A 21,856-nucleotide genomic window follows, 5' to 3' on the forward strand; every position below is an offset into this window, starting at 1 on the left:
TAAGGTCTCAGTATAGTTCAACGGCTGTCCCACCCTTCAAACCGAAACGCATTACCACTGCACGGCGGAAATAGGCAGGGCGGTGGTACCTACCCGTGCGGACTCACAAGGGGTCCTACCACCAGAAAAAATAATTAATTAAATAAATAAATATTTAATAGGTAGGTAATTGATTAAGCACCAATCTCAATTACTTAAAAGCCAAGCTAAGTATCGATCAATGTATTCAGAAATAAATTTGCAGATTATAAGCATTCGGTAATTTGAAGTTTGGATAGCCAGCGACTAACTTAGCGCCGAACTCCGGACCGCGCCGCCTCACACACGCCGGCTCCGCCCCACATGTGCCGGCCAATCGCACGAGTCTGTACACCCTCGCACGAGCACGCATATTGATCTGCGGCGGACACGAGGCCGCTCGAACCGTTTACGATTCGACATATCACACGCCAAAAAGCGACAAACAATAACATACGGGAAGACCACAATCGAAATTCTGCTTTGCGCATACGAGTTTAAGTCGAACGTCCTGTAAAAAAGCGCATGTCGGTTACGTCGTTACGTTTCTGAAATTTCGGGCTCGTAAACGAATATGTTCGATCTAATTAAAACTTGAAATAATTACGATTACGAAAATTCACTTCTTTATTTTATAATCGTTTAAAACTCAATTTATGATATTTTATATATTTATAAAGCAACGTTTGAATTTTTATTGCCTTTAACACTGTTTAGTACTGCCATCTACCAGGCAAACAAGAAAACATGTGATTTTTTAATCTTAACATTTATCTACTCACCAACAGATGTCATTAAACGAACGTATTCTACAGCGTATTTTCTATATAACACTAGATATTCTGGTGTCCAGCACATACACAGTATTTGTAACAGATTTTTACCTTTTGTAGCCTATGAGTTAATAACTACTCGAATATGATTGAAAATTTTCACAAAAAATGAAATCTCAAATTATATACATATTGTTAAATTAAATTTGTTTCTTACTATTCTACTTAATGTAACAAAACTATAGATTAATTATTTGTTAAATAAAATAACGATCTATATAAAAGAAAAGTCAACATTTAAATATAATTAATTTTATAATTATTTTATAATTAATTTTTAATCGTTTAGCTGTTTCTTAAAGCAAATCATTGCATAAACGGAAGTCGGGTCAAACCATTTCTATATATTTGGTACCATTATTTTTTTAATTTAATAAATTTTCCATTTCTAATAAGTAATTTGCCTTGATTAAACATTTCTCTCTAATCTTTATTGAACAATAAATATGCATTCTCATTTTTATTTTTTATTTTTTATTGCTTAGATGAGTGGACGAGCTCACAGCCCACCTGGTGTTAAGTGGTTACTGGAGCCCATAGACATCTACAACGTAAATGCGCCACCCACCTTGAGATATAAGTTCTAAGGTCTCAGTATAGTTACAACGGCTGCCCCACCCATCAAACCGAAACGCATTACTGCTTCACGGCTGAAATAGGCAGGAAGGTGGTACCTACCCGTGCGGACTCATCAGAGGTCCTACCACCAGTATTTACGCAAATTATAATTTTGCGGGTTTGATTTTTATTACACAATGTTATTCCTTCATCGTGGAAGTCAATCGTGAACATTTGTTAAGTACGTATTTCATTAGAAAAATTGGTACCCGCCTGCGGGATTCGAACACCGGTGCATATCGTTCAACACGAATGCACCGTACGTCTTATCCGTTAGGCCACAACGACTTCTCTTATCCGTTAGGCCACGACGACTTTTGTTGCGTCTAGTTATTCAAAAGACATTAAGGGACCTTTTGTGTTTTGCATCAATACTGCCAAATTTTACCAACAACTCAGACTGAATGAAAAATGAATGGCTTCATTTCATAAAATGTTAATTTGATATTTACATATTATTCTTCTAATCCTAATATTAAATATAACAGTGTTATGTTTAGTGCAAGGTGCGTGTGAAGTTGATGATACAATCAGGAATTGTTTGTACATACAGTGCTTGTAATTAAACATTTGGTTCACTTGGCTTAATTTTAGATGTGGTTTTCTTAATATACTTCATTAAAACCATGCAGCATACTTCAGCTTCATATCAGGCTTCTTGTCTTGTTACATCTTTTCCTGGCTCATTTAACACTAAAGGAATATCACCACCAGAATTCTTTGGTACCCAACCAGCTGACTCGTCTTCCATTTTCTTTTTCTCTTCTTTTAATCTTTCATACTCGTCTATTTCAAGCTGATATTTTGGTGTTGTTATGCCAAAGAAGTTTGCAAGCGACTCTCCGGTATAATCAATTGCATTTAGCACTTTAGTGCCTGATGTATTTGCATAATGCGTAAGCCAAGGCAGCCAAGAAAGGGTTTTCTGGCAACAAAATTACATTAAAATGATTACTAAATAAATAAAAACGGTTCCAAAATGCTACTACTAAATGTCATTGTGTCTCGTGATCATTTTATACAATATATAATTCTTTGTCCATCATGGTTTGGTAGTTAGAGAACTAGAAGATTAGTATGCCATACAGTCTAAGTTAGATTCTTAGTTATAGATAGATTTTTTAAAGATATTGAATTTAAAAATATAGGTATATTACACAGTAGTGTGTTGTCTGATAGTCATGGCATAGGTATCTTATGATAGGGCGTCTAGTAAGCCCAGTATGGCAAATACCACCACCCTAACAAAAGCAGTAAAAAGTTTTGCTTGGAAGGTTGGGACAGCTAATATATTATATACTATACAATTGAGAGTTAGACCTCGTCATGTCAAAATGTCTGTGGAAATAGGCTATTCTTCTAAACATAATAATAAGGATATTCTAGTGATTTCTTACTCTAAAACTACAGTATTGAAGATAGTGATGTCATGTTTATTTATACAATAGATTGCCTTCAACTTCGGCACTAATATCATGAATTTACATAGTAAATGAGTCATGAATCGAAAAGGATGTTTCATATTTTCTACAAAGTATGTTTCCTGAAAACTTGTTTAACGTGCTGTATTGCCAAAGCCACGAAGATACGTTTACCTGTTCAATTTCAAAACTAAATTTGATAAACTTACAGGATCTACGTTCGCTTCCTTGGGTTCGTTTTTTAATTCATTCACTTCCTCTTCTTCCACTATTTCGTCCACTCCGTCACTAAAATGTAATACTCGAGTTGGTTGAATATTTAACTTTATTTGACTATTTTCGTTACTTGCCATTTCGAATAGATGGAATTATTTCAGAATGGATTCAAACTGAAAATACAAATTAAATAAAATGAAATAAACACAACACTTCTGTCAAAGTATTGATGACAAATGCGATCAAATTCAGTAGTAGTAGTTTTACTTTTCCAAATATAAAGGCAAAGATATCACAACATACAGCCTAATCTTCTATATATATATTTTTTATGGATTATGATATTATGAAATGAAATGAAGAATTTGAGACATTAATCAACTGGGATTAAATTAAATGAAATGAGATGAGATGATATGATATGGGATGAAATATAATCTCAGTAAAATGGTGGTCGTTTACTGAGATTTTTTCAGTGGCCTTTTTGGAGGATCCCGAGAAGTTACGTCCAACGGCTTTGTTTCATTTTCCCACATTTGTGCACTTTCACAGATACTAAACAGTTAATAAACCACCGTTATTACATATTTAAACCTGACGAAATACTAAATAGACAAAATAAAACAAGTCGCACAACTTCACACCTCGCATTCCCGCCAAAAAGTCCCAAATTCAAATACCTATGTACTTTTAGTGTTTTTGATTAAAGGCAAAGGAAAAATTTGCCCGTACGCGTTAATTTTTTTATTTAAAAAAATGGAAGCCGATAATCGAAAAAATATACGAAAAATCAAAATGATTGAATTTATGTAACTTCTCAGAAGAATTATGGGTTTTAAGGCTTCTGTGGATTTTGTTGATGAAACTGAGGAGGCACTTACAGATAATTTTCATTGCAATTGTCACACTAATGTATTTTCTCAGATATTAAACGATTAATTTAATTTTTTGCTGAATACATAAAGAGGTAATTTTCATTTTATTTTGTCGATAATATTGTTTTATCGGGCTTAAATATGTACTAACGGTGGTTTGTTAACTTTTTAGCATTTGTGAAAGCCCAAAAAGTGTGAAAATGGAATAAAGCCACAGGACGTGGCGTTTAGGCTCCTTCCTAAAAGTCCACTAAAATGTCTCAGTAACCACTTTTTTACTGACATTTTATTCCATCTCATCTCATCTCTTTTCATCTTCATCCCAATCCCTACAATATATTAATCTGTGATTTTAAATTAAAGGTATGTACAGTCCGCGCGCGAGCTCCGAGGATTCGGGGGCTGAGGAAGCAGGCGTGCGTGCACCGCGCCCGACCGTCGCTTCATACCCCGCACTCTCCCAGTACTAGCGTCGACCTTAACGTGAGAGTACGCTTACCGACTCGGTATTTTTAAGTTTGCGATATTTAGCAGTGTTAATTACGTGTGATTTCCAATATAAATAGTCTTACGCTTATAAGTCTTTTTGTTTGCACAAAGAGCTATTTAATTTAATGAAAAAGGATTGGCGAGCACTAGTATAATAAACATGGCTTAGCAATAGAGGAACATTACTGTCAAAAGAATGGCTTAATGGAGTATGTTGTCGAATCATTTATTAATGAAGTACGCGAGGAGAGTGACAATAGTACATAGAATTCTTCAACTACTGATTAATCTAATCTTTGCGAGAGTAATGAACAAGATTTCATATTCATTTTGTTCAATAAGTATCAGTTCATTAAATTAAATTCATACATGATCAATTGTTTTTTTTTATTTATTTGAAGTACTTACCCTCATAAAACTATTTTATATTTTATAATCGCACTTTGGCTTAAGATTTGTTAGTATCGATAGCGCAATATCGACTAATTACAACACTAGCTCATTACGTCAACATTCCTTAAAATTCCTCGTAGCTCGCGCGCGGACTGTAATTAACTAGTAATAAGTATGGTACTAGTTGTACGTAATACATACTTAATACTTTCATGGTAATTTTAAACAATTAAATAATCTGTGATGTAAACCATAGATAAGATAAATTTAAACAGATGTAAACATTGTAAACACAAGAAGATGAATGCGTTATCTTATTTTACCTGTTTAAAAAAAAGTAATATTTCTCAAACTGCCATAATATAAAATATATTAACTTGATTCGTTCGTAAGTATCGTACCTACCTACTTTTTAAATGATAATTAACAGGAATACTCAATTGTGTTAACTCACTTTTGAAACTCAAAAGTTGTAAACAAAATAACGAAGAGCTAGTTGTATGTATATGAACAAATTGGAATATCGCAGAAAACTGCCATTTCATAATTATGGAGGGGTTCTGTCGGGGATGTCTAATAAAATATGATGAACCTATGGAGCTTGTACAATACAGTGAGAAGAATAGAAGATTGTTCATGTACTCTACTGGTTTGCAGGTATGTATAGCAAAACAGTATTTGTTGCACGTCTCGTTTTCCAATTTAGAAAACTAAGTAAAGACCCCGACAAAATTATATTAAGCACCATATCACCATTATTGCTGCTCACCCTTAGACATTAACATAAGTGTATAAAATTTCAACTTATGTCCTACACTTTAAAACAGGGGAGTTATAAAAATTATGAATATTGGTATTCACTTATTTATGGGCATGCAATGTGCATACCACCAGTACCATAAGTACTATTAGGAAGTTGCAGAGGTAGAATTATAGACAAATGGAGTACTCTGGTTATAGGCAAGAATGATAGTTTAAGTATGAGAGCTATAACTGCTAGTTAGTAAAGTTCTTTAGCAGTGTGTACTGATTAATAGCTGAATTATTATCATTACAATCCTCTAACCTTATTTGGGCAGTGGTTAGCTATGTTCAGACAGAGAACATTTTTATTTTTTTATTGTTTAAATGCGTGGACGAGCTCACAGCCCACCTGGTGTTAAGTGGTTACTGGAGCCCATAGACATCTACAACGTAAAAGCGCCACCCACTTTGAGATATAAGTTCTAAGATCTCAGTATAGTTACAACGGCTGCCCCACCCTTCAAACCGAAACGCATTACTGCTTTACTGCAGAAATAGGCAGGACGGTTGTACCTACCCGTGTGGACTCACAAGAGGTACTACCACCAGTGAACCGGTTTCCAAAGTGGTCTCTCTATCTATCTATCTGCATAGGATTGGAATTCATAGGAAATGTTTTAATTTGTAATCAATTTTGTACTAGTCTGAAGGCTAGATTTGATTCTAGATTAGATTGAACTTGGTTTTTGTAGTGAAAATAATTGAAAAATTTAAATTCCAGGCAAAACGAAATGATTCATTCACGTTTCAACTTTGCAAAGATTGTTATTTAAATATGAAGACAGCATGTAAATTCAAAAAACAATGTCGCTCTTCAGATAAAAAGCTAAAAAATTTTGTGGCAATGAAAAATAATGGCGATGATGTTGATTTCTGTAATTTTTTAAAGAACAGTGACCATCCTTTCACTTTTAGGTAAGTACAAAAATATCACTTAAATTTTATTTGTTTTTGCTTTTAATTATTATTATTCAGATCTAATATGCATAATAACTAAGTACTTAAAAAATATGCTAAAATAATAATGTGTAAATCTGAAAATTATGAGACATCCCTTTCATTGAGAATTACTTTTCAGTTAAAAATCATTCAGATTTATTGCATACTGTTATTACATTGATGCAAAAAATAACATATTTCTTTATAATAAGTATTAAAATTCAATTGACTAATCAATGTAGCTGCTAGAGTAGTAAGATTTTGACCTCATCTTAAAAAGATAATTAGGAAAGATAGAGAAAAATTACATTAACATAAAAATTTCATTTCATTAATTTCATAATTATTTGTTTTAGATTTCCTACAATGACTGGGAACAATACACCTGCAACTCAAGGAGATGATGATAATGGTGAGATCCTTTTCATTATATAATTTATAGCCTACTAAGTAACACACACATGCATACATGCTAAGTACTGCACAACCATTCACACAGACTCACTTCTTTGTTGAGCCATTACAAAAATTTTCATCATTTTGTTTACTTTAAATCATGGAAGAACCATCAAATTTCACCAAATACACTGATACTTCTCTCACTACTGGTACTGAATATTCCTATCTCTATTCTATTTTCTCTGGTGTAATCATGGTGATTTATTAAAAGCTTGCTTTGTCAGTATCATTTTCTCTTGTTAGTGAGAAAAACAGAGTTACTTGTTTCTGTTTATAGAATCTGTATGCACAAGCATACGCAACTTCATGACCGACATCCTACAGGGCGAGGAGGTACCGGATGCTGAAGCCAGGATCATACGAGAGGTGATTGAAGAAGAGGCTGACGTTTTGGATGATTCATTAGATTCTCAGTGGCTTCAGGATGATGTATCCATTGATACAGATTTTAGATTGGACTTTAAGTAAGATTCCTTCTGCTTTTTCTTGAATGATTTTGAATCCATCTATTCTGTATTGAAAAAAATTGGCTACACTAATCATTTAATTTGTGTAAAGTTTTTTTCTTTTTTTTTTCTTTCATTGATGGGTGTACGAGCTCACAGACCACCTAGTGTTAAGTGGTTATCTGAGCCCATAGAAATCAACAACGTAAATGCCACCCACCTTGACATATGAGTTCTAAGGTCTCAGTATAGTTACTTTTTTACGCCTAGGATTCGAACACAGGTGCATTGCTTAACATGAATGCACCGGACGTCTTATCCTTAAGGCCACGATGTATTCCTAATTTACCGAAGTTTTATTTACAAAATATATTTTCGATTTTTCAGTTTCAGTCCGTTTTCAACACCGCGCTCGATTGAGAATGATCATTGTTACACGCCTAAAAAAAGCCCTGTACAGAAGGACCAATTGAATATCAATTATTATGCAAATAATAAAATCATGGACCAACAAAAGGAAAACATTGAAGAAAACGATAAAGAAATCGATTTTTTTGGTTACAATAATGGTGATATTAAAAGTAACGTAATTATTGATAACAATTACATTGATGAAATACAAAATGACCTACTGTATGATATAAATTCTGAGAACTGTAAAGACGATTTAAATGTAAACATTAATGTTGACGCAAATCTCGATTATCAAGTTAATGATGGTAATAAAACCAAAGAAAATAAACACGTAGAAGTAAATAACATTCTAATAGAAAATAATTCACAAAATAATGCTACAAAACAAGAAAAGGTTTTGGGACAATTTTATCTTCCCGGGGACATAACAAAGAAAAATATTGCCCTGGATAATAATGATGTACAAAATGGAGCAAAAGACAACATAGACAAAAACTTGGAGCAAGCCTTGAAAAATGAACTCAATACGGAATTTTCTTTAGAGGGGTTGCTAGCGTCACCGACAGGTATAAATAAAACTTCATTTATTTGTAAATTTAGTATTTTTTGCTGTTTAGATATTTTTTTAAGTATATTTTTTATGTATAGATATTTATTTGTTATTCGATTGAAATTGAACGAGCTCAATCTCAATCTGCCTATAGTGCATTAGAAAATACATTATTTCAATAGGTTGGCAATTACAAAAAAAAAAAAAAAATGTACGGCGTCGGTCAATATAATTAAATACAATATAGAGGCAAACTTAATCTTAACAGATATTTCTATTTTAGTATTACCGAGACTGTCAACGCCCGTCACGCCAATCATAAACAATATTTTATTTGGAGATAAAATAGATTTAGAATCTCAGAGCAATGGAAGCGACCACAAAACTGGTCAATGCATAGAGAAATATGAAAACGTCGAAGGAAATATAGAAATTTTAGAAGAATTCTTTAATATGAAAAATTCTAATTTCAATTTAGACGATGAAAACAGCATGATAGATGCGAATAAAAACACTGATGTCGCGAAATCAATGAACGAATTGTTCGATTTAGAAAATTGTTTCTGTAAGGAATGTAAGAAGAAATTCAAGGATATGAAAGCGCTTAGGATACACTCGCGGAAGATTCATCGTTACACAATTAAGAATCCTAATAAAGACGATCACAGATACAAGCGAAGGATATGCGATAAATGTGGCAAAGAATTCAATGACATGGCTCGTTTCTGTAGACACAAGAAGCAGCATGCAGTATGTCTCAATGCAATATTTAAAATCTCTTTAGTTTAATGTGATTTTTGTAAGTTTTTTTTGTTTTTTTTTTTATTGCTTAGATGGGTGGACGAGCTCACAGCCCACCTGGTGTTAAGTGGTTACTGGAGTCCATAGACATCTACAACGTAAATGCGCCACCCACCTCGAGATACAAGTTCTAAGGTCTCAAGTATAGTTACAACGGCCACCCCACCCTTCGAACCGAAACGCATTGCTGCATCACGGCGGAAATAGGCGGGGTGGTGGTACCTACCCGCTCGGACTCCCAAGAAGTCCTACCACCAGTGAAGTAAGTAAACGTAGCATTTGAATGAACATCCCCTTAAAAAACGGAATATACTCTTCGATTTTGCAAATGGAATATATCATATGTCTATATAAATAGATTGTCTAAGTACACATAATGAGTTCGATTCCCTCATCGGGAAAACATTTATGTGATGAATAGGTTTATTTGCTCTTTATTAGGTATTTGATATCTATATATCTATTATATGTGTATATAATAATATTTAAACGTATTTCACGTATTTACAACGAAGCTCAGTTTGAGTCCGATAATTGAAAATGTATTATTTTCTTGGATTACATTTTTGACAATTTGTGGTTTTGAACGGGACTTTATTTGTTTTATCTATATCTATTTATGTTACGGAATCTTTCACATTTTTCTTTAAGAACTTCAAAACATTCAAATTAAAATCAAGGATCATAGACGACAATACGATAATTTTGTTACAGCACCAAAAAAGGTAACAGGAAACAAACAGTACAAAAAATAAGAGTACTCTTCGAAAGTTTTAGTTCGATTTTAGTGACTACGAACTAACGTTTTATCGTTACGATAAATCGTTTCATTTTATCGTATTGTGTTCACAGAATGAGAACAAAATTTATCGTTGCGACCAGTGCATGCTCACGTTCACTTCGCAGAGGACAAAGGATATGCACATGGTTACGCACACGGGCATAACAACGGAGAAAGTTTCTAAAAAGGTAAGCGGCACATTTTATTATTTCTGTTACGCGCTGAGGGTTCGGAATAAATAAAATTTTACCAAAGTACAACTATAACCCGTATTCAACACTTAGAACACTTAAAACACTCAACAAACACTTTAAAACTCTCAATTCGCTTGTTCCGCTTCACTTCAGGTGATCCGTTCGCTGTTTCGCTTCGAGTAGTTCCGACTACTGACTGACTGCGTGCCATCTCTACAACGCTTTTATAGCCGATACCTCAATCCTAGAATTATCGAGAATATTCCACACATCTCTAGCAGTAGTTTCCGCTATCTGTCAATAGATGGCATTGTATTTATCGAGCGTTCTGGGCGCTACTAAATCCTTCGATATTCGTTCGACTATTCGGCGATAGATGGCGTTACTCTTAACGGCGTAACATTTCACTAATAATAGTCATCGAAATAAACAGATTTGGTATAAAGTCGCTTTCAATATATTTTTCTCTTTCCCACTGTAATTGGGCGATGATATACCTTAAGGTGGGTGTCGGAACTCGCCTTCTGATATCCACGTTCTTCGGTAACCAACTAATGCAATAACCAAAATGCAATACAAGAGATTTGAATCACATTCGTTTTGATCAGAAATTCAATTATATAGTGTTCCCGAGTGGATTGTGTTCGAAGATGCTCATTATGTCTTACAGTCATGTCTATTACTCTTAAAACCTTGTAAATTACTAGTAAATATCGTAACTTAATTAACACGATTTTTTTTATCCTGTGTCTGTGCAAAGAAATGTTTGAATACGCGCGCGTATCAAAAACGATGATGATACAACATTTTATTTATTTATTATAAATATTACTATTGTTATATCATTCAGTGATTTGTTTCCCAGAAATACGTGTGCAATATATGCGGGGTGACGATTAACTCATACAGTAACCTGCGACTTCACATGAAGCGACACGCGAAGACTTACACATTGAAATGCGAAGATTGCGGGAAAGGTTTCTTCAGAAGATACGATTTGACTATTCATATGAGGTAATCTAATAAATGTTTATCATATTTATTTTAATCATATAAAAGATCGATAATAAAACTCCAGTAACAAGGAAGTTGTGTGGTGAAAAATAAAGTTAAAGAAAAAGATAACACACAATTTTTCACAAGCAACCATTTATTTTCATTTTATTTCTATTTTAGAACCAAGGGTATTAATATTGTTAATGATCTCTAATTATAAGCAGCTTTACCTGTGGTCCATTTGTACCTATTCCATACTAGAGGACCCTAGGGTAATGATTGTACACGGGAGCTAAATGGGCTAGAGACGCATTTGTTTATTAAATTTACAATGAAAAAAAATTTACTGAGTATGAAAATTCTTAAAAAAAAGAATGCGGGAGAGCTGTAATGAGTAAATTTGATTAATTTATACGTGTTCCAAAGTTTAACGATAGCCGGAAATCAGAGGGTGGGTAAATCCACGAGAGAAAAAAAGAGTAAAATGTCGATATTAAATAAAAAAAACAATAATTGAGTCGTCTATTATCAAAGGCGGCAATCTGTACATTTGGACAAAAATATTTTATTGATATGTCAATACAGATTTATTTGAATATAATCGTCTCCTTCAAAGAATACGGTTCAAAACCTGCATTAAATAAAGGTTAATAGTTAACCTGTTATTTATCTAAGATGTCGTTCCGAAGAGTTTTGTGACTGCCAATGGAATACAAAGTCAATAATTCGTTTTTCTGATTTACCAATCATTGTCCAAAAGTCAGATTGCCGCCTTTGATAATAGTCGACTCAATTGAGATCCTGAAAACACTTCTTAACATTTTTAACTACCACGACCACAATTGTTCAATTTTTTTTTAATCAGTAGTTTAAGTAGCACTACTATGCACCACAACTTTTGAAAATCCAAGAAGCCTGTAGTTTTCACGCAAAAATTATGTTTCCCCCAAAAATATTGAATAATTTTTACTTTCAGTCATTGAATTTTGAGGTGAATCAGTGACGTTGTATTAATAACATATTTCAAATGGTTTTTGTTTTGGTTGTTTGCAGAACTCATACGGGCGATCAACCCTTTAAATGCGGGTTTTGTGAGCGGTCGTTCTCGAGGCGGACCACCTTAATAAGTCACATACAAACGCACACGGGTAATTAAACACGTTAAAAATATCTAAAAGCTGTTAAACATATTTTCGTGAGAATATACTGTCTAATGTATTATTGTAGTGGCGACAGGTGATATTAAAAAAAAAAAAAACCAGCAAGATGTGATAATTAAAATACCAAAGTAAATGTGTAATTTGGCAGTAATTCCGTACTGAATTATAATTTACCAAACTGACGGTACATCTGGCGAGTGGTTACTGGAATCCGAACTGGCTGCGTAGCCTAGAGTAGTACCACACCGTATGCTGTATATTGTTTAATATGCTGCTTAGGATGTCATAAGGACGACCAAGGGATTCACCAGAGAATGGGCAGCAATTACACAATATTATATCAGCATACTTCGATCGTTGTCAGACACTTTCTCATCCCTAGTGTTGTGAGGCCGCACGTGCACTTATCACTATCCTATTTTCTGGTTTGCAGGGTAGATCAAAAAAGGAAACGCGAATAATATTATAAAAGTAGAGTTATATAGTTATATAGCCCCTTATAGAAATTTCAATTAGAAAAAATGAACTACCTCAGTTTCCAACCGGAAAAGCACGTTTTATTACACGGTTACTTAAGAAAATTAAAAACAAAATTGCTTGTGCCCCACATTCGATCCGCAATTTATAAGCACATCTGGCGTTTACCTGTTAGGCCGTGGCTGCTTTGAATATTGTGTAAAGTTTATTCTCAAACATAACTAATCGTGCATATTTAAATAAATTTTAATAAATACATTTTCATTATTGTTAAACGAATAATTACTTATTATGTCGTGTATTTTTCTGATACTAGGACCGGGTTATGTATGCGACTACTGTCACACAAAATTCGCAATGAAACGATACATAGTGCGTCACTTGATGAAAAGCAAAAAATGTTACGAGATTCGAGACCGAAGATTGAAAACTGAAAAATCTAAAGGAACAGATGCTTCTATTAAGGGACCTAAGGATACGACTGATGAAGAAATATCGACTAATAAAAAAACGCCGAAAAAGCGACTGGTGAATCGTGACTGACAAATTAAAGTACTTACATTTTATTTATGTTCTATTATTTTCAATGGTTAGAGCATGAACTCTTACAATTTCCATACAAAATAAGGTCGATTGGAGAATCCATTAACATGTTTTCAGAAACAGTTGAACTTATGGGTCTGTAGTATGCGTTAAAGACATTATTGTCATACCCTGTCACCAACCCTTTTTTTCCCTTACCTATTCCAGTAACCTCGAAGGTTTATACTACATCCATCGGGCGAGTAAGTGAGCTCATGGGGCTCTAACTTATCGACGTTGCTAATACTAGCCCTAGCAAGAGCAGTGCTTCGAAGAATCTACCACCGAATCGGAAACGCAACCCTGAGAAGGTCCGGAGAGAAATTCAGTGGGCTACCTGCCACTAGAGCGGGGTTCATAATTTGACCTAGAGTCACTCCATTCACATGCTGTGCATTTCAAAGGATAATTTCTGCAACAAACCTCCTCGCTTAAGTTTGTATAGTATTATATAAAAGTTACCATAAAAGAATAGTTCACACAAATTTCAACAACACCTTATTTTATTTCAAATAGGTCTGAACTTACATAATATAAAAAATATATAAAAACTTATCACTGTACAGTTATGGTTAAATGGAAACGACCATAATTAATTGAGAAAACGTATCCCAATTTCGTGTATCGATTTTAATCAATATTATTAACTTAAATGCAATTTCCGTTAGTCATAATTTAAATAAAATAATTATGGTACGCAACCAAACTTAAACAATGACATATTATATAAGAAGGAAGAGTTTATAAATATAAATAAATAACAATGTCAGGGCTTATTTCTCAACTGCACAGTAAAGTCAACTGATGCAAAATTCGTATCAAATTACATTTTATGCAATGTATAAGCCATATCGTTATTTTTCAAATGATACGAAAAAAGAAAAAAATGATGAATAGTATTGCCAGACAACAAAAAAAACTTCACCATAAATTAGTGAAGATTGATAATATACGTTTTATTTACACAATATAACTTTAATTATTATGAACTACCTAATTTAAAACATATAAAACAGCCGGACATTACAAACTATACAACTTTAGTGCCTTGTTCATTAAATCACAGACACAAACTTAATTATTATATAACTAAATACAACAAATTCAATGAACAATGGCCTACAATTTTTTAAATTATAATTAATATGTGTTATACAATTGTTTTATCTCTTGTCTACAAATAATTGGGAGAATGAGTAATTCTGAACTTTATTTAGACTGTCATAAGAGTTGGATAGTGATTTTTAAAGCTTGTACTCTACTGATAAACAAATAACTAAAATTAGTCTTCATTTCGTATACAAATACTAGTTAAAAGACCCCGATTTTACCTGTGGCCCTTTTGAAAACATTTTCTTCGTATATCGCCAGGTACACTTAACAAAAAAAAAGTGTTATTGAAGACAGGCCTATTAATTACAATACAGGAGTGTCCCTCGTATAACACGATTAATTCGTACTGTCCTATACCGAAACCGTGTTATATGAAACATGGTTTGCCATGTAGTATCGAAGCCTTGTCTTGTTATGTCGAAACCGTGTTATACGAGACCTTGAAATTTAAATAAAAGCAATGCGTACCGCATTATATCGAAACCATGTCTTGAAGATATCAATTTTTATGATGCATAGTAGCCTCGTATAAATTTAATGATTTCGACTTTTATCCGCAATTTATACAATCTAAAATTCCTTTTTTTTCTTTCGAGAGAATTGATTCTAAATTGCTTCTTGATATTGTCAAACATAATCTATATTTAAGATCCAAAATTAGATTAACCTTAAACTTTATGAAGTCATTTTTTAAATATCACAAATCAAAATTATTATGCACTTATAAACTTTTAATAAAATTAATGTATGTACTGTTTTTCACATTTCACTTTACTTTCGAAAATGTTAAAAAACAAACCAAGCGAAAACTTTATCAATTTCATTTCTAAAGACATACTGGCCATCTCAAAATGAACTAAACGATTTTTTGGTAGCAATAAAGTTAAAGACTTTCCTTATTAAACGCAATTTAAAGGAAAATTCCAATTTCCAATATATATATATTTTTTTTTAAATCATGTTATATTAAAGCTTTATACCTCAATTCCGGTATCATCTAATATCGAAACCGTGTTCTTTAATGTCATACGAGGGACCTCTGTATTGCTATTTTTTTATTTACAGGAAATCACATGATATTTAAAATACTTTGTGTTAACAAAGATGTTTGGTAATTTTATATATTCAAGAATAATATACGAGTAATAGCTTTAAATCGATTATGTATAGTAACTATTATTGATATCTACATTAATATAAAATTAATTATCTAATTAATTAAAGTATATGAAACTGAATACACTTAAATTCAAATCAAACAAGACACTACTGCCTCGACAGTAAAATTGAAACATAATTTTCGAATGTTGTATGCTATTTAACGAACATTTTTATATTGCATATCTTGTATTTAACTAGTGCTTAATCGTTTATTTATCAAAGTTTTATATGGAGACAATTCTAATCTTATAATATTGAACACATTTTGTGTACAATGAACATAGTTTTCATAAGGAAATTTGTCATACATTCATTTCACTCTCATGACATTTTGACTGCCCAGATGTGACCACTTTGTATCATCCATAGGTATGCTAGACATACAGCACCTAATTATTTCAGTCCAATAGTCTAAACACTAATTAACAGCTTTACCGTGAACTATGATTTTGGGTCTTTTGATTTTTTAGGAATGACCACACAGTTATCAGCGAGCTGGTTTCTCATTGAAGAATTCTCTTTTCGCACTTCAGTCAATTCTTGGTTCAGCCTCAATATTTCGAATACTAATTTCTTGTTGTCTAATTCCAGTTTTTCTAACCTGTAACAACAAGGAATTTGTAAATACTGTATCGAGACTTGAAGAGTGAGAATGAAATATGTATTATGTCGGTATCGCGCCACCTAGTGTCGAGAGGTTAGCGTCATTCGTAGACTTCGGTTTTAGCGGTAGGCAGCAGCTTGGCTCTGCCCCTGGCATTCCTGAAGTCCATGGGCGACGGTAACCACTCATCATCAGGTGGACCGTATGCTCGTCTGCATACAAGGGCAACAACAAAAAAAAAAGACCTTCACCTCAGACACGACAATTGTCCTAATTATCGTGTAAACGTCAGCACTCTGGAGGGCGAGGCTGAATTTTCTATTGTATTGCTGTCACACCCTCGAGAAAGTTAGCAGAATTCATAACTGCTTCACAGCAGAAGAGGTTAGTTTGCAAGCACATTGAATTGCTCAATACTCTCAACCACCAGTAATAACATAAATTTGGGATTTATGATTTTATGCCTCAACTGAAGCTGATTGTGAACGTGAAATTTCAGTACAGCCTGAATCCATGATTTACCTTTTTTGTTTTTCTGTGAGATCTGCAATGTGATCACAAGCCTTTGCCAATATACCACCCTTACTGGCAGAGTCTGGCATTCCCGAGTTGGGCACCATTGCTGCTAACTTCGTGATCCAACTGTTGATTTTGTCTCGACGACGTCTCTCAACCTCATTGTGTGTAGCTCTCCGTTTATCGTCACGCTAAATTTAAAATATATGCATCCATATATCAAAACATACTTTTACAAACTCCATTTTAATAATTAGTGGTAATATAGCACTTCACAAGGGTAAATATGAAGAAATTAATAGTAATTAAAAGTAATTTTACCACAAAAAAAAGTATACAATTAATCGAAGTTAATCGAATCGAATACAAGTTTAGAATCGCTCATAATTAAAGATGTACAAACTAAAATTTCAGTTTAATATTTTTGAATATTGTATTATTACATAATTCAATTCTTTTGTTTATTTGTACATATTGTACATGTACATTACATTAATTTAATACTATTACAATCTATCTTTATTAATTCCTTTTTGATTAACAGTTAGTGTAAAATTTAAATTCAAATATGTTGTAAGAATGATGTTACCTTTTTAGTACTAACAGCTTTGGCTTGCAGTGGATCCCTGCGGATTGGCTTTTTTGCAGCAGCAGATGGTCCAAAGACATCAACTGGATTACTTATCACATAGTATTCTGCATCAGGAAAATCTATTAAATGTAGATACGTAGTAACATAAAGCATTTGCAGCAGTTTTTTTATGCAGAAAAAGAAATAATTTTATAAATTCTTTAGATATTTTAACATTTAAATTATCAATCACAAATGGGTTTAAGAGTTCAAAATCAAATGGCACAAAAACATGTAAGGCTGGTGGGAGTAACCTTACGAATTTGTCTATGGGTCTTATACAATTAATTCAAATCAATATAAAATTATTACAATATTTTTTTATATGAATAAAAAGGTGTTACTTTTACATATTATCTATTTAATTACATGCAATTCAGTGACTGGGATCACTAAGCAACATTCTATGTCACTGTAATAAAGTACCTTGCAAGCATTGTACCCTACTGAAAGTCGTGAAATGCTGTTTAAGTTTTAATTAAACTCACTTAGTGCAATAGTACATTTCAAATAAAAACAAGTTTTGTGTAATCTTTTACTTTATAAATAAATTCTTACTGTGAGGAGGAGACGGTGAGGCATTTGCAACATTTTCTTCACCCGTCATTGTTATTAATTTATATGTTACTGTACCAGCTGAAACAAAGACAAGGTAACATTTTATAAGAATTCATAGTTCAGTAGGACTATTAGTGGACCATATTTTTTATTTTGTGTAAGTCATATGTGGAACAAAATTTCTGAGACAGGTTCAAGGTAACGTTAAGAAGGTAAGGTTATGAATGTTCTCATTGATTAAGTATTAGTTACAAATATGGTGAGAGATGCAATGCTAGGGGCACAGCCACTGCTTACTGCTAATGACTCTCCTCAAACTTAATTTGAAGAAAGACGTGTCTCTAAAAAGATCTCAATAAACTAAGTGGAGGGGACTTCATTCCAAAGGCAAATGGTGTGTGGTAAAAATATAGTATGAATGAACTCTGCTACAGTGCTAGGCAATAAGAACAGTAAAAATTAGGGAAAAAGAGGCGAAGGGATAATCTTGAACAATTCCTCTAAGCACTCTCTCTCCTTGGAACATACAATCCAAAACACAGAAATAAAAGAAGTCCCTCTTTATCTCCATCTATAATATCACAAGTTCTCATAACTAGCTATGGTTGAGTTCTTAAGCTTTAGACGGCAACTTCACTGTACCTCTGACATTTCTGATGTATGTGATGCATTGAACAAAATATTAATAGTGTTCATTTATAATGAAGTAAATTAACCTTTAATGAATATAAAAATAAATACAAGGATTTAAGTGATTTCAAATTGAATTCATCCCATCAAGCATTCTTTACTCAAGACCTAAACATAAGCACAGAGAATTTACTTCATAAAATCAAATTTAGTTCAAATTATGTTTCAATAAAATCCAATAAATATCTTGATATTGCTTTAAAGATCAAATAAAGTTTACAGATAATAAAACTATTTATTCTTGACATTATACAATTTATCAATAATAGCACACACTACAAGCCTTTCCTAATATCCACATTATACTCAGTCAATGTTTGTGTCTTGCAATGGAATCAAAATTAAGATGATTCTTCATTAATTACACAGATCATTCAGTCAATAACATTGAACAGTGTACTCACATATGTCTTTGAAATGATAAGCAGTGGTATTTTCGTTTGTATCCAAAAACGATTGAGGTACTAACTGTGGTCTCGGCGCTGTACTACCTAGAATTAATTCATAATTAAATTTCACATAATTGAATAGAGTTAATTGGCTCAGACAATTAGGGTTACGTTTACAACTCACCGAAAGCTCCTTCTTCACCAATACCGAGATATTCACTGTCCGCACTGTAAATAAATACGAAATTGGGAATCAAAACATTACATATAGGTACAGAATGAGTGGCTACTGATGTTTGAAGTACGTACGTTTTCGTCTGCCAAGTTACAAAATATATTGACCTTCGGTGCATTACAAGTGACAATTATATAACAAAAGGTTTTCCGGGATATTTAAAAACAAATTACCTGTTATCGAGCGAATTCTCATGTATGTCATCAACGTCAATTTTAATTTTGGCCATTGTGCGTAATTATTTTTGAATTTCCACGATTTGATCACGGGAACAAAATAGACGGGTCATGTGATTCAACCAATAGACAAAGTAAACATTTTTTGTATTGCCATGAAGTTTCTTGATCGATTTAATTCAGTTGTCTGTGGTTTAAACTTCAAAGTTTTTATTTTATCTAGGCAAGCGATTTTTGTTCGATATCTGTTTCCCAGGGGTCAGTGGGCCCTAAAATCCTTGGGCCAGCGGTCTGTTCACAACACCATGCAGATCGTAGAATCTCACATACCCCGCGCGCCCCTTTTGCGCGTGGACCTCGTAGGAGGTTCGGCCCTCTACCCAAAAAAAAAAAGGGGTCAACATTTAAGTAAAAAGTGATGTTCCAGGGCAACCAGGCTTAAAAAATGACTTCTATTAATTAACAAAAGTTGTTATTTGAAAATTTCAAGAAACGTTATAGGTACCTTGTGTTACGTACATGGGGATAGAAATAGCAAGTACCATCTTGCATAGTTGAAAAAGTATCCTCTGTAAGTATGTTTTGTAAGTTATTGTTCGAAGACTTACTGAAATAGCGCTAGTGTAGGAAGTAAAAATGGTATGAATATAGATAGCAGTTTTAAGCAGACTGTTGGATTGCATAGAAGGTTATGTTTCGATTTACACTGTGAGCACAGTTCAGTGCTCTTTCTGGGAAAAATTCGTTCCGATAAAGATTCACAGTATACAATCACATTATCCTGGGAAAATATATGACGTCATAAATCGTCGCCATTTTTCTACTGTGAACACTGGTGCTTTCGAAGTAAGGTGCTCTGTGCTTTGATCACGTGATTACTTTTACGGTGCATAACCTCATTTTAATAATTCGGTTATTAAGTAATTATTCCTTAAATAGCTTAGAAGCAATATTTATTTTAATAAAATATTTTATTATATACTAAATTGACTTCACACCTTACAGTGCTTGCAGTGCAAATCCGAATATGCTTAGCCGAAGTGTCTTAGTACCTATAGGACGTTGTTTTTAAAATCGTTCCACTTGTTACTATTGCGCCACCTTATTTGGCCCCTTTCCAGCGGACAATTTATAATATACTGAGATGGTACTCCTAGGTCTACCCTCCATTATTAGTTATGTGTACCAACTAATTCAGTATCTTGAAAGTACCAACAGTTAATTATTGAAGTGAAACTTCTTTAGAATCGTTGTGATTTCAAAATCGATGAAACGAAAAAATAAGTCAATAGACGCAAACACATAAATGTATAGGATTTAGCCGGCGAGAGAATGAGATAGAACACAATAGACATTCTTAGTGTAGTGTTTTTTAATACAGCGCCATCTATGAGATTTTTTAATACGAACGTGTATATGAAACCTTTGTAGTGAAGTTTTAATTTAGGATTATACGTGAAGTTAAAATATCAATTCACAGAGGGCGCTACCTCATACTATAAAAGATGACTTACAATTATTTACTAACTAGCGACCCGCCTTCGCTTCGCTTCGGAAACATTAGACTTTATTATTGATAGCGGAGTCCCGCGATGTTACCCGCGGTTATTGTCGTATCGCGGGTGAAGCCGCGGGGCGAAGCTAATCTAAAAAAAGTAGCCCAAGTTACTCCTTATATCATTAGCTACGTATCAGTGAAAGTCCCGTCAAAATTGGTCCAGCCGTTCCAGAGATTAGCCGGAACAAACAGACAGACATACAGACAAAAATTGTAAAAAATGTTATTTTGGTGTACATATGTACCGTGTATATATTCATATGCATGTAGTAAAAAGAGGCTATTTCAATATTACAAACAGACACTCCAATTTTATTTACAGTCAAACCTGAGTAAGTGAGAACTGGATAAGTGAGAAAACTCTATAAGTGAGAGTAATAGCCAGGACCCGTCATTTTAAGCTCCCAAAACCTCTATTAGCGAGAAACAGAAACCTCTGTAAGAGAGAGTCGTTTTTCCCTCATGGACCTCCGTAAGTGATACTGCTACTTATCTATACCTCTATAAGCGACAGTCGAGCTTTATTTATTTTTATTATTTCAGAGGAACAAATGACAAAACAAATTACAAATTTAACATCTGCTATTTTATGACTCATTCTTAACTTTTGTGGAACTTCCTTCCATTGTTTTTGTATTGTTTTTCGTCAATATTCAACCTTTTCTATTTCGTGGAACTAAATAACGTTGTTATTTTATCGCATTCTTTTCGAATGGACACGTGTCCCTGTGTACCGCCCTGTTTTTCAGACTTACTCTG

At 33.4% G+C, this 21,856-nt stretch overlaps 3 protein-coding genes across 6 annotated transcripts; 1 reads left to right on the forward strand and 2 right to left on the reverse strand.

Annotated features, from left to right (window-relative positions):
* Window positions 1–621: 621 nt before the first annotated feature.
* On the reverse strand, window positions 622–3,353 carry LOC101739831 (protein FAM177A1). Its single transcript, XM_004928147.4, has 2 exons — window positions 3,100–3,353; window positions 622–2,394 (listed from the first exon to the last, which is right to left on the reverse strand). Exons 1-2 carry the CDS (start codon window positions 3,241–3,243, stop codon window positions 2,119–2,121), a joined length of 420 nt encoding a protein of 139 aa, XP_004928204.2. The 5' UTR covers window positions 3,244–3,353; the 3' UTR covers window positions 622–2,118.
* Window positions 3,354–4,994: 1,641 nt separating this feature from the next.
* LOC101742108 (zinc finger protein 569) lies at window positions 4,995–13,960 on the forward strand. Of its 3 annotated transcripts, none has more exons than XM_004928334.5 (11): window positions 4,995–5,520; window positions 6,389–6,582; window positions 6,963–7,018; window positions 7,343–7,529; window positions 7,899–8,491; window positions 8,759–9,225; window positions 10,129–10,245; window positions 11,117–11,265; window positions 12,301–12,395; window positions 13,201–13,436; window positions 13,635–13,960. In XM_004928334.5, the coding sequence occupies exons 1-10, from the start codon at window positions 5,413–5,415 to the stop codon at window positions 13,425–13,427; spliced, it is 2,193 nt and encodes a 730-aa protein (XP_004928391.2). In that variant the 5' UTR covers window positions 4,995–5,412; the 3' UTR covers window positions 13,428–13,436; window positions 13,635–13,960. The 3 variants fall into 3 exon arrangements, with proteins under 3 accessions (XP_004928391.2, XP_021204974.1, XP_021204975.1); XM_021349299.3 differs by lacking the exon at window positions 13,635–13,960 and having other exon boundaries at window positions 5,018–5,251; window positions 5,393–5,520; window positions 13,201–13,450; XM_021349300.2 differs by lacking the exons at window positions 4,995–5,520; window positions 13,635–13,960 and having other exon boundaries at window positions 6,441–6,582; window positions 7,390–7,529; window positions 13,201–13,450.
* LOC101739969 (upstream stimulatory factor 1) lies at window positions 13,952–19,696 on the reverse strand. 2 transcript variants are annotated; one of them, XM_004928149.5, is made up of 7 exons: window positions 19,537–19,696; window positions 19,313–19,356; window positions 19,144–19,230; window positions 18,050–18,127; window positions 17,450–17,556; window positions 16,867–17,051; window positions 13,952–16,341 (listed from the first exon to the last, which is right to left on the reverse strand). In XM_004928149.5, the coding sequence occupies exons 1-7, from the start codon at window positions 19,590–19,592 to the stop codon at window positions 16,182–16,184; spliced, it is 717 nt and encodes a 238-aa protein (XP_004928206.1). In that variant the 5' UTR covers window positions 19,593–19,696; the 3' UTR covers window positions 13,952–16,181. The 2 variants fall into 2 exon arrangements, with proteins under 2 accessions (XP_004928206.1, XP_004928205.1); XM_004928148.5 differs by having other exon boundaries at window positions 17,450–17,571.
* Between the last annotated feature and the right edge of the window lie 2,160 nt (window positions 19,697–21,856).

Source organism: Bombyx mori, chromosome 18, assembly GCF_030269925.1.
Source record: "Bombyx mori chromosome 18, ASM3026992v2".
In the NCBI taxonomy this organism is placed as follows: Eukaryota; Metazoa; Arthropoda; class Insecta; order Lepidoptera; family Bombycidae; genus Bombyx; species Bombyx mori.